Raw genomic sequence first — 12,321 nt, forward strand, 5'->3', positions numbered from 1 at the left:
GTCTTTCGGTGTCCAAAGTTGGCAAGATGACTTGTATCGGCTTTGACCATGTATCCTGTTGTCTGTATGCCCTGTTTCAGGTGCAGTGGTGATTTTGTTGGCATAATTTTATTTGATACTAGTAATGACAGGTAATTTGACCTACTGGTTGGTGGTGTCCTGCGCAAAATCATGTTTTTGCAAAGGGAAAAAATCCCTACGTTGTTTTTGAAAATCCCGTTAATATTTATTTTTGTACTGAATTTGAATTCTTGTGAAAGCCTCCCTCATTCTCCAGAGTTGGCAACTATTTAGAGGCTGGAGGAAAGGGGGGGGGGTGATGCCAATTCATATATGCATATGATATTAGATCAGTCGGTTCCCTCATTGACACTGGGGGGCTAGGTGCCTGTATCTCCATTCATAAGGAGAAGGCAAAAATCTTGGCAAGATTTTGGAGAAGGATAAAAACTGGCCATTGGCAAGTTGTTCACAGCATAGCAAGATTGACTTAACATATCTAAGAAGTGACATGAGATTATATAGGTAAAGAGAAACTATCATCAGAAAAATAAATATATCCATGATTGGCAGGGTGTTACTTTTCACTCTTTCAGAGATCTCTATTACCTATGGTGATTCTGGACCTATTTATCCCAGAATAATTGAGGTTATACTGCAAATTGATTTTACTTTCAATGTTAGGTAATCTTTTAGCTAGCTTTAGGCAATCTTTTCCAGCGATTGTAAAGTAATTTTTATTAGTGATTGTAATCTTTTGGTGCAAAAAAATTTTAATGTATAACTGCTTTAAACATTTGAATTCCTAAATAAACATTTAAATATATATTTTTTGTTTCTTCATCAGCAAGAAATGTCTGTTTAGTTTCCAGCGATTTGTATGCTAAGTTCAAGTTCTTTATATGTAATAAATTGTTATACTTATTTTATTCTCTGCTTAAAACTCATGATCAATAAATGTTACTGAATTTCAGTCTCAGACAAGATGTGAAGTCATGATCACCATGGAGAAAATGGTAGCAGGTCTCGGAGTTGCTGCGACTTCCATTCATAAAGATATCTTCAAAGCTATCAGACATTCCATGACGGACCGTGTGATGACTGTCAGATGTGCAGCAGCTAAAGTAAATTGATTGATGTTTTCATGTTGCCATTAATTAGATATTCTGTTTAGTCGCTATGGTATTTACAAAGCATTTGATGCTACATTATGGCATGCTTAATTTTTTTTAAATAGTGCTTGCAGGAGATGATAAAATATTCACCATTTCTATATACAACTGACTTGGACTCTGTTGCCTCTCTGTGCTTCCGTGCTTTTGAAGGTTCCAATTATGAAGTGAGATGCGCTGTTTCGGAAGTATTGGGCATTTTGGTGGCCACTACCCAACTGTCTTCCCATCCAACTGGTAAATTTAGTTTTTTTTTCCATTTGGGAAATTTATGTTGCTGTATAATCATTTACTTCACATAATTATGAATGGTAACATTACTGGAAACAGTTTTTACCCAAAAAAATTATCAAAGAAACATTTTATTTTCTGGATATTATGCCAAGGTGAACTCGGAAAGAAAAGTCATCTTGTCTCCGCCGGGGCCCTCTTTCAGGAAATGAGGCCATTCCTGAAGTTAAGAGAGGCTACTAATGTCTCTACTTCAGTGCCTCATGCCATAGTGCGTGAAATAAAGAAGGCAGGGTCGTGTCTCCAGTGGTGTAGATGGTAGCATGCTTGCCGGTATGCAAGAGGGCCTGGGTTCGAGTCCCGGCAGAGACAAGATGACTTTTCTTTCCAGGTTCACCTTGGCATAATATCCGGAAAATATCGAACCCCACAGTGGGGGTTGGCTGAAGTTGGTTTTCTGTGGTTCCCACGTTAAAAAGTCTCGCCACAGAGAGCAACAGTCCTACAACGATAAATCATTCAATCATAACACTTCACTCATAGTTAAAAAATCTAGTGGCAGATGGCAGCACTACACATAACAAGCATTACAGAGAAAACAACAAAAAAACTTCACGTCAGGTTTCACTACACGTACACGCACATTCCCGCATGTACCGATTCGTTGGGGGTTCCGCGGGTGGGGGGGGTTGCATATGTGGTGTAGCAGTAGTAGGTAGGGCTTCCAAAAAATGGCTCGAGATTCAGCCACCTCGTTGGGCAATTTGCCTGTTGTGGCGTTGTATTTGTATTTGTATAAAATGTTTCTTTGATATCTTGGGCTGAGAAAAAGCCATCTATCTCTAAACCGTCCCACCTGGGGGCCATTTCCTGAAGTTAAGAGAGACTACTAATGTCTCTACTTCAGTGCCTCATGCCACAGTGTGTGAAATAAGGAAGGCAGGGTCGTATCTCCAGTGGTGTAGATGGTAGCATGCTTGCCCGATATGCAAGAGGACCTGGGTTCGAGTCCCAGCGTAGACAAGATTACTTTTCTTTCCGAGTTCACATCAGCATAATATCAAGAAAATAAAATGTTTCTTTGATATCTTGGGCTGAGAAAAGCCATCCATGTCTCAAAAAAATTAATTTGCTATTTTTAAACTTGATTTTTATTTGCCAGTGGTTATTTGTCCATCAAAAATTACAATTTTTGTTAAGGAAATTTATAGCCGAAGTCTGTAGTAAACATTTCAAATTGAAACATATTTTTTCTAAATGGTCCCTTTATTATTACCATCTGTGATTGTTCAAGTTTTTGTCTGTACTAAAATTTGTTTCGTTTCATCTGTGTTAAATTTATCTATTCACAGTTGGAAAAAACAGACTTCCTCCATTAGATGAAGTCCTTAGTCTGATGGCATCAGGTTTTTTGAAAGGAGGGATAGGTTTCTTGAAGAGTGGTGCTGGTGAAATGATCAAAGGTGGTTCGTCTGTAAGCAGGGAGATAAGAGTTGGCGTCACTCATGTGAGTGTTGATCTTAAGCTGTCTTATATATGCAGATATCTTCAATGAATTGATTCTGAGCACTTAAAAATGTAGTTCTATCACATATGCAGGGTGTCCTGTAAGTGCTAATACAGCTTTTATCTAATCAAACATCTGTTGTAAAGTTATTATATTCCAATTTAAAAAATGCTCAAAAGGCATTAAAAAATTACCCTGTACCAGTTTTTAGAGTGAAAATACAGTGTCACAAAATAGAAAATCTAAATTTTTGTTATACAGTCTTGTCTTTTAACTTCCAATTAGAAAGTTGTTGCCCTGTCTTTTCTTAACTCAACAAAAAAAATTCCCATGTTTTTAATTGCAATGTTTACCGAGATATTTTAATTCAGAAATTGGAGAAAAGTTGAGAAATAGCAAAGACTAACAAACAACTCTCATTTTCTGCATTTAATGCTGTCCTTCCCCAACTTTCCTCCAATCTTTGAATTCGAATATCTCAGTGAATATTGCAATTGAGAACATAAGATTGCTTTTGTTGAACTCACAAGCTAGGGCAACAACTTTCTAATTGGAAGTTAGAGAACAGGGAGTAAACATAAAAATTAATTTTTTTTTTATTTTATCTTGTTACACACTGCATTTCCCTCTCAAAACTAGTACAGGGTAATTTTCAAACACATTTTGAGCATTTTTTAACCATACCTCTACGACATATGGTTGATGAGGTAAAGGCTGCATTAGCACTTACAGGACACCCTTTACACAAATCAAAAGCAACACTCAGAAAGTGCTTCAATACTAAGAAAGGTATATACTTATTTTCCAACTTCTTGTAAAGTGTAGGAACTAATTATAAATAAGGACATTTGATCTGCACACTCTGTACTATTGTGATAAAATTTTCACTTTCGATGAAGAAAAATATCATGTGAATAATGGGAATGGTATGCATCAGCAGACTAAAGTTGTTACCTACCACCACATCAATTTTTTTTTTTCATCTGCATCTTTTGATAGGCATATGTGGTATTCATACAAAAGCTTGGTGGAAGTTGGCTGGAAGCGAATATGAATGTGATTTTGACTCACTTGTTAGAACTCGTTGCCAATCCCAAAGCAGTGCCAACTCACGTTGATGCAGTTTACAGCAGAAAATGCATCAACTTCATACTCCAATCAGTTCTTGGCCGACTTCTTGGGGAGAAAGCTCAAGCTTCCGCTTGCAAGGAGTTGTCTCGTATAATTCTAAAGCATGTTAATGAAGGTAAGTTTAAGTGCGCTTACTTGACTGAACAGAATTTTTTTCTTTCATCTGTTTATTTGAAAACTTGTCTCAAATGATTAATCTGGACTCAATGATTAAGAGCTAGAGATTTTTTAACTCTTTCACGTTTCATGCATTAGGGAACTCTGGATTTCTGTAGAAGGTAAAGTTGAAGAAATATTTTAAGTTATAGATAAGAATGATTGGAATTGACCGGAATTATTTTACTTTGAAGGAAAATAAATGTGGTATGATGGTGGAAATTTATTTGTTGTTGGGTAGAATTATGTCAAATCTCTCATTTGAAGTTTCCTGTAATTTGGATTATCATGATTATTACACACACACACACATAATCAGAAAACTTCAATGAATGAAAGAAATTTAAACTAGTGTTTGTCAAAGTGCATGTCGGGGCTTCTAGGAGTGTGCCAATCTGTGTCAGGGGTGTCAGGCGAGCTAGAGATATTGATTAGTTTGCTTATTTATGCTTTAAGGTGGTTCTTTTCTCGCGTAAAATATCTACCAAACTTTTCTGGGGAGCTAAAGTTCAGCAAAGTTTGAGAACCACTGATTCAAATAATCAATACAATAACACTGAACAGCACATAAACATGAATTAAAGATTGTGATCTCCCAAGGAACTCTACTTCCATCCAAGGTAAATCCATGATATTTTACTATGCAATTTTTGCCATGCATTACACCCGTTACACTATATGCAATAATTTTTTTACGTGTCTTTTAGCCTATTTTCTATATGTGCATCTAAAGTATTATACATTTTTGGTCCCAAATAGATAGTTTTTCTGTTATTATACTTCTACTTTGAGAAATAATTTTGATTTTGGTTCCATTATGTCTGATATTCCTTTAAATTTGTCTTATTTTGAGCATATCTGTATTTCTAGATAAGAAACACATTTAAACTTTGTCTCTAGACATAAAGTTTATGAACATTGAATCTGTAATCATCATTGATTTTGATATTTGATGAGCAATGAATGCGTGTTCTTTTTTCATTTATTTTTCTATGCAGTTTGAAGAAGTTATTATTATTTTGCCTTTTCACAGATAGTTGTCTAGAAGCCTCAAGTAAAGATAGTGTCCAAGAACTAGCTCTCAGTCAACATGTACTTGTTTGTTCTCTTCAACAATTGGGAACATTGATCGGGGTTCTTGGGACCACAGCATCCACTGTGATTTGTGATAACTCTGTTGGCAAGTCTTACTTTTCTCCTTGTCTCATTTTTTTCCTATGTGTGTTTTTAAGTGTTTCTCCTTTGGGGTTCATATTCCACTGGTGGCATAGTCTGTGGTTAGCTGAAGTTGGTTTTCTGTGGTTCCCAATTTCAAGGAGTAAATATGAGCTGACCTTTCGGCTTGTAGCAGAAAGGTCAGCTCGTATTTACTCTTCACATAGAGCAACAAACCAACAATGGTACAAATATCTAATCAATATCCTTCACTCATAGTTTAAAAAATAGATGGCAGCACTCAAACTGTTAGATACACAAGCACACCTCATTCAGTAGTAAATTGCCCATAGTGAAAGACCAGAGTTGTGCTCCGTTTGAAAGGAAGACTTTCTCCTGTAAAACTAGTGAGAATGTATTAACTAATTTTTTTTTGAGAATATAGTTTCATTATTTATTTATTCATTTATACATTATTACTTGTCCGAGGCCTCTACAAGAGACATAGTGAAATTTGACTCAGGTGATGGTTGATATCAAAGATAAAATCAAACATCTTAGGACTATCAATAATATTGATTGGGAGGTTGTTCTAATCGGTTGTTGTTCAAGGAAAGGAACAGTCTGTAGATGATTATCAGGTCTGTATGATTATTAACAAAAACGTAATACAGTAAAGTTTCTATGTAACACTTTTTATCAAGAGATTTTTCTGGATATTAATGCCAAGGCAAACATTGATAAAAAATTCATAGCCTCTGCCAGAAATTGAACCCTAATCTTCTTGTGGTCTGGACAAGCACAGTAATATGACACACTAAGTAGAGACATTGCAGCCCCTCTTAACAACAGCAATAGCCCCCCCCCCCCCCCCCGCATTAAAAGTTATTTTCATATTATGAACTTTTTAATAGGAGCAATTGACTTCACATGCACCACACTGACCTAGTGAAAAGACGTGAACTGAAGGTTCGCGATGCCGATTGCCATTGTGCCAAATCGCGATAAAATATTTCATTTGGCATATAAATAAAAGATTATATAATTTGCCAAATATCGAGAGTCCATTTGGCCTCCTTATGGTCAAATCGGCCATTTCATACAGTTGTTTTGAAAATCTCATTTCATGATGCATAATATTTGTCTACAACTTTTTTCATCTGATTAGCCAAATTGATAAAATGACAGGGGGAACCCGGCGTGAACTGTTGACCTTGATCTGGCCATGTAATTCGTGTAATCTAGTTTCTTTTGCACTTTTTCCATGGAATTTGAATGGATGTATTTTGTTGCATAAAATATCAGAAGCTTTTCAACTATCCTTGTTTTATTGCAGGTCTGATAGAAACTGTAGCCTCAGTTTTGGCACATTCAAGTTCTGCAGCCCGCCTTGCTGCATCTTGGTGCTTGAGATCAGTCACATGTGCAGTACCATCTCAGCTAACACCTCTTCTTGAGCATTGCACTGATCGCCTTGATGTCCTGAAGGCCTCTCCTGAAGCCATAGCTGGCTACTCTGCAGCAACTGCGGCCTTATTAGGTGCTACTAGATACACTCCACTTGGTATACCTCACAACAGAGGAAAGGTTAGCACTGATTTGTGTGTTTAGATTTGTTTAAAATGTTTGTAAAATCTTTGAAAAAAAAATCAGCATTGAGCAATGTTAGATCTATGAACATCTTTCAAGGCATTTCATTTTATTTCATACCATGCACTGCCCAAGCTCTATCGACCATTGCCAATTTTAGCCATTGCCCCGGATGAGGGGGGCTGGGCTGTGTCAGGTGCTTTATTATGCACATAAAATACATGAACATGAATATAAAAGCACATTATTAAAAAAAAAAGTATATACAGATTTTTAAATATTTCTATAATATAATATACAATTTATTCTGATGAGCTCTTCTGATATCTTTTTAGCTCTATTGTGCTTGAGCCCTTTGTTTTTCTCTGTGGCCAAGCACCAGGTCCTGAACCTTGTTTTCCCTCATTGGCTTGTTGGCTCGGGTGAGCCTCGGCCGTGGCCAGGCCAAGTCCTGGAACACACATCTTTCCTCATTGGCTTGTTGCCTCGGGTGAGCCCTCCTCCGTGGCCAGGCCAGGTTCTGGACCACGTCTTCCCTCATTGGCTTATCTTTCAAGGCAATAATGAAAGTGTCAATAAAGGAACAGTTATTAATATCTGATCGAGTTTTGTGTCCATTGCCTGATAAATAAAAAAATTTTCCTGGCTAAAAGATCATCAAAGGTTGAGTTTGCACACAACATTCTTCCAACTCCAGGGAGTTCTATTTGCAAATCTCATTCCATGAGCAAAAAACAACCACGGCAGGGCAGCTCCATCCAAGTTGAAACTATGGATAAATTTGGGCTGAGATATCTCAAAAAGATCTCATTCAATCTCAGATATCCTGCATTTCCAAATCTGTAAACACCTGCCAATGATGCCAACCACTGAAGTCAAGGGAAATTTCAAGCGCTAAGCCCAACCTACAATAGCCTTGCGGCCCAAAAAAAATTCATTTATCAAATTAATTGTTGATTTGTCTCTCATAAATTAACAATTGATCTGATAAATATATATTTTTTATCTTTCATTAGTGGCTTTCATAGCATTTCATAATATTTTTCATTGCTATTTGTTTGACTAATTTTATGTGGCTTTATCGCAAAATAAATTGATTTTTATTACTAATTAATGTAATTTTTTTTTAAAGTGAGCAATATGCATCATTAAACAAATTACATAATAACATTTTTTTTTAATGTGCAAATTTTATCTGCCTTAAAATTATTCTTGTGTAACTAAAAAGGGTTTGGTTTTGAGTATACTCTCATAATTTCTTTGTTATTATGTACAGTAAAACCCCTCTTACCGGACACCCCTGAGATGCAGTCACCTCTCTTTTATGACCAAATAACTTCCCCTTGTATAATATAAGTATGCATTTCAATTCCCTGATTAACAGTCACCCCTCTTTCACTGACAAATTTTTTTGTCTCCCACTGGTGTCCTCAAAGGAGAGGTTTTACTGTACTTTCTAATATTTGCTAACTTGCTCTAAAGTGAAATTACCACTTTTTGTTTTGATAGATGATATTCAATGTTGCTGAAGGTCTGTTACGCAGTGCATCTCAGAACAGCAGACTATCATTGCAGCGAACACAAGCTGGTTGGCTAATGATTGGTGCAGTTATGACTTTAGGTCTGAATTATTGCTATTTAATTTGAATTTTTTTATCCTTATTTTTTATCATAGTTAATCTCTGAAAATTCTTCAAAACAGGACCTTCTGTTGTGAAAGGTTTGCTTCCAAGAATGATGCTACTGTGGAAAAACTCATTTCCAAGGTCTAGTAAGGAACTCGAACAAGAAAAACACAGAGGAGATGCATTCACATGGCAGGTTACATTAGAAGGTCGAGCCGGAGCATTAGCAGGTATGAGTGAAGAAAAACTGAGAAGTTTTATTTATATCTCAATTATCATAGATTCTTCTTTTATGTTACATTACCTAAAATTCCTGCATATAATTCACAGATAATTAATAAAAAAAAAATTCTTACGTGGAGAAAAGTGCTATTATATAATTTGCATATCAAAATTTCTCATTCAGCAATAATGAAATCTCAAGGAATGGTAGGAGTTATTTGTCTTTCATTTTTCTGGAAGAAATGTCAATTCTCATGCTAACATCTAGTTAGCATAAAGATTGTATTTATTTTAAAAATATTTCTATTTTTAAATTAAAAATTAAATTTTTTTTAAATTTCTCAAAATATTTTAAATATTTATTTCTATTCCAATCCTTGGCAGGGGAGAAGCTGCAGATAATATGCAGTGATATATTACCACCAATAGCAAATTCTGTTGTTTTTAATGTGTAATCTGAGGAAATACGGATCATGTTATGTGTTAAGGATATATCTAAATTACTTGGTATTCTGTAATAAATAAATATTAACTGTAATAAACATGTAATAATAACTGTAATAAACATGTAATAATAACTGTAATAAACATGTAATAATAACTGTAATAAACATGTAATAATAACTGTAATAAACATGTAATAATAACTGTAATAAACATGTAATAATAACTGTAATAAACATGTAATAATAACTGTAATAAACATGTAATAATAACTGTAATAAACATGTAATAATAACTGTAATAAACATGTAATAATAACTGTAATAAACATGTAATAATAACTGTAATAAACATGTAATAATAACTGTAATAAACATGTAATAATAACTGTAATAAGCAAATTCTGTATATCTTTAGTATTTTCATTAGAATTTTAAGGTTTTCTGCTTCATAAATATTTTTATTGAAATTCCTTGAATAGATGTAAATAAATTATACATTAAAATATATGAATGTGTTTTGCATAGTAAATTCAATTGTAAAAGTTTTTTTAACACTATTAATATATAATTTGAATTTGTTCTTATTTAGTCTTTTATTTTTTAAATCATTTTGTTAGCAATGGCAAGTTTTCTGACATTTTGTAAAGAGCTTTCAACTGATGATGCTGTGAGAAGACTCCTTTCTCCCGTTGAATCTGCATTAATGATGCTTGTTAAGTTAGTATTTTATGCATTTTTACACATTTCATAGTTTAACAATAAGTGTCAACTGTATCTGCTTATAGCATCTGATATGCATAGCTTGCTCTTTTTCCCCATTTTATATTTTAAAATTGACTGAATTTTGTTTTAGTTTCTAAGATTTGGTATTATTGGGGTTTTTTCTTCATCCATAGTCTTGGTCAAGTTTTCAAGTCTTACGGTCAACATCTGAAAGCCTGTGCTGCCATTGTGAGAATGCGGCTGTATGAAGTGTTATCTTTGCTACCACCACAGTCATTTGAAGGTATCGTACTTGCACCAATTGCAGTTACGGGAGGAGGCAGTCACACCTCCTGGTCACTACATACCCTTAGTGATTTGCTTTCTCCTTTTCTGTTCAAAGAGCCTGTATCTGCTTATAGCCCTCATATATTATGTTGTATATGTACCCATTATATAGTAACTTTATAAAAATATATGATGATATTCAAGTGATGTTGAGAACCAAAATTTAAATGCACAGTGAAACACTGATTTACTGCAACCATTTATTTTGTAGACTTCTAGTGATACAATGTGTGTGGCATCATATCAAACCACTGTGTTGAACCTGTGTAATCTCTACAAATGGAAGATTTGAAAAAACAAAGTTTCCGCCTTTAAGCTGTGTTGACATTAAATCCGGGGGGAGGGGGGGGGCACTATAATCGGATATGATTGAATTGCATCATGGGGAATGTTTTAAGTCTCTGACTGGTTGGACTTTTCAATATTACTTAAGACTTTTGACTGCTAGTTTACTCCAATAGGCTACAATAGATGAGAGACTAATGTATATGTTAGGCAAATATTTTAACTGTTATATATTTATCCATACGATAATTTCTTAACCATAGAATTTGATATCTTGTTATATTTCATAATAGGCAGTTATAACAGTCTACTCAGATTGCTCGTTGCCGAATTCACTCTAACTGAGAATCCTGCTAATACAACCACCTCCTTATTGCGTAGCCTATGTCATGGAAACGATAGCATAATTTTGGGCTTTTGGTTGCAAGAAACTGATCACAAAGCCATAGAAGATCAAGTAATTACTTCTCTTTATTTTTCATTAGTGTCTTTTTATAATGTTCATACCATATGATATTGTGGTCATGTGATTTCTTTCCGAGACATCAGTTTCATACAACGCAATTTTTCTGAAGAACTTACATTTATTTGAACTTAAATTTTAAAAAGGAAATAAATACTTAAAAGCAATGGAAAATTTCATGTCTTGTCTATGTTACATGTACTGTAACTTTCATAATATACAAATACAAATACAAATACAACGCCACAACAGGCAAAATGCCCAACGAGGTGGCTGATAAAAAAGATGCCCATAAAAATATGGTTGTCATATGTTTCAGTTGACATGACAGATGTCATATGTGAAGTTGACAAAATTCTATTTAATGTACATTAGTACCTCGATTATTTGGGATAATAATGGAGGAGGGATCATGGTTAAATCTCCTGAAGTAAAAAATAGTTGCATCAATATTCACAAAGTGGGTTGAATAAAACATATCTATGCATTTTGCTGGTTTAAAATAAATTCAGTGTTTATCCTTGTGCTATTCATGTTGAAAAATCACAAAAGTAAGGATAACGACAAGGGTAAGACCTTATTTGTACAATTGTGTAGATGCTGTTCAAGTCGGGTCTTGATTTCTGGACCTACCCCAACAAGTGGGGCATTTTCCATGGCCTCCATCTTACAATGTTATCTTTTAAATTTAAAGTTTGCTTATAAATCAATGATTTTTTTAATCATATTTATGGAGGTCGTGAATGCCCACTTTTATTCCAGGGCCCCTTCAAGTTGAAAGTCCATACTATAAGTAACGCAACAAATTTTGGGCTCACCCTACTCTGTATTCTTAATGTCATCCTCAGCTTTATGTTATCTGGGTAATAATTTCATGCTCAATTCTTCAGCTTCTGAAGTTTTAACATTTTCACACTCCAGTTAATTTGCCTTCTAGATAAGCAAGAGTTGCACTGTATTTTATTGCTATCAGTTCTGTCATTATAGAAAATGGTTTACCACATGTGTCACTGTCCTAGATAATGTCTACTACTACTACTTAACTGTACATGCACCTCGTACAGAATTTCTAACGAATCGGCACATGCCTGAATGGGTGTTCTGAGTGAATGTGTGGCCCTGACGTACCTATCCATGTTGTAGAGTTGCGCTTGTTCCATGTTCATGCTGCCATCTGTCTTACATTTTCTGAAGTAAAGATGGAAATCCTTGAATTTTTTTATGTTATGTCAGTATCGTGTTGTAGGTCTGCCTGCTCTCTGTGAAGAGACTTTTTAAATGGAAGATG

General features: G+C 34.8%; 1 protein-coding gene across 2 annotated transcripts in view; it reads left to right on the top strand.

Annotated features, from left to right (window-relative positions):
• The window catches only part of LOC149081555 (HEAT repeat-containing protein 5B), a 56,816-nt gene that overhangs the window by 5,175 nt on the left and 39,320 nt on the right, over nucleotides 1-12,321 (top strand). For both annotated transcript variants that reach the window (XM_089238493.1, XM_089238494.1), the window contains exons 5-15: nucleotides 975-1,124; nucleotides 1,238-1,409; nucleotides 2,756-2,910; nucleotides 3,910-4,156; nucleotides 5,231-5,377; nucleotides 6,689-6,939; nucleotides 8,452-8,563; nucleotides 8,645-8,797; nucleotides 9,853-9,952; nucleotides 10,132-10,241; nucleotides 10,864-11,027. In XM_089238493.1, the coding sequence (XP_089094619.1) occupies nucleotides 975-1,124; nucleotides 1,238-1,409; nucleotides 2,756-2,910; nucleotides 3,910-4,156; nucleotides 5,231-5,377; nucleotides 6,689-6,939; nucleotides 8,452-8,563; nucleotides 8,645-8,797; nucleotides 9,853-9,952; nucleotides 10,132-10,241; nucleotides 10,864-11,027 (1,761 nt within the window). The remainder of the gene's footprint in view (nucleotides 1-974; nucleotides 1,125-1,237; nucleotides 1,410-2,755; nucleotides 2,911-3,909; nucleotides 4,157-5,230; nucleotides 5,378-6,688; nucleotides 6,940-8,451; nucleotides 8,564-8,644; nucleotides 8,798-9,852; nucleotides 9,953-10,131; nucleotides 10,242-10,863; nucleotides 11,028-12,321) is intronic.

The sequence above is a fragment of the Pholcus phalangioides genome, unplaced genomic scaffold, assembly GCF_987345545.1.
Source record: "Pholcus phalangioides strain wild (caught in Gottingen) unplaced genomic scaffold, Ppha-v1.0 ptg000010l_1, whole genome shotgun sequence".
NCBI classification, from domain to species: domain Eukaryota; kingdom Metazoa; phylum Arthropoda; class Arachnida; order Araneae; family Pholcidae; genus Pholcus; species Pholcus phalangioides.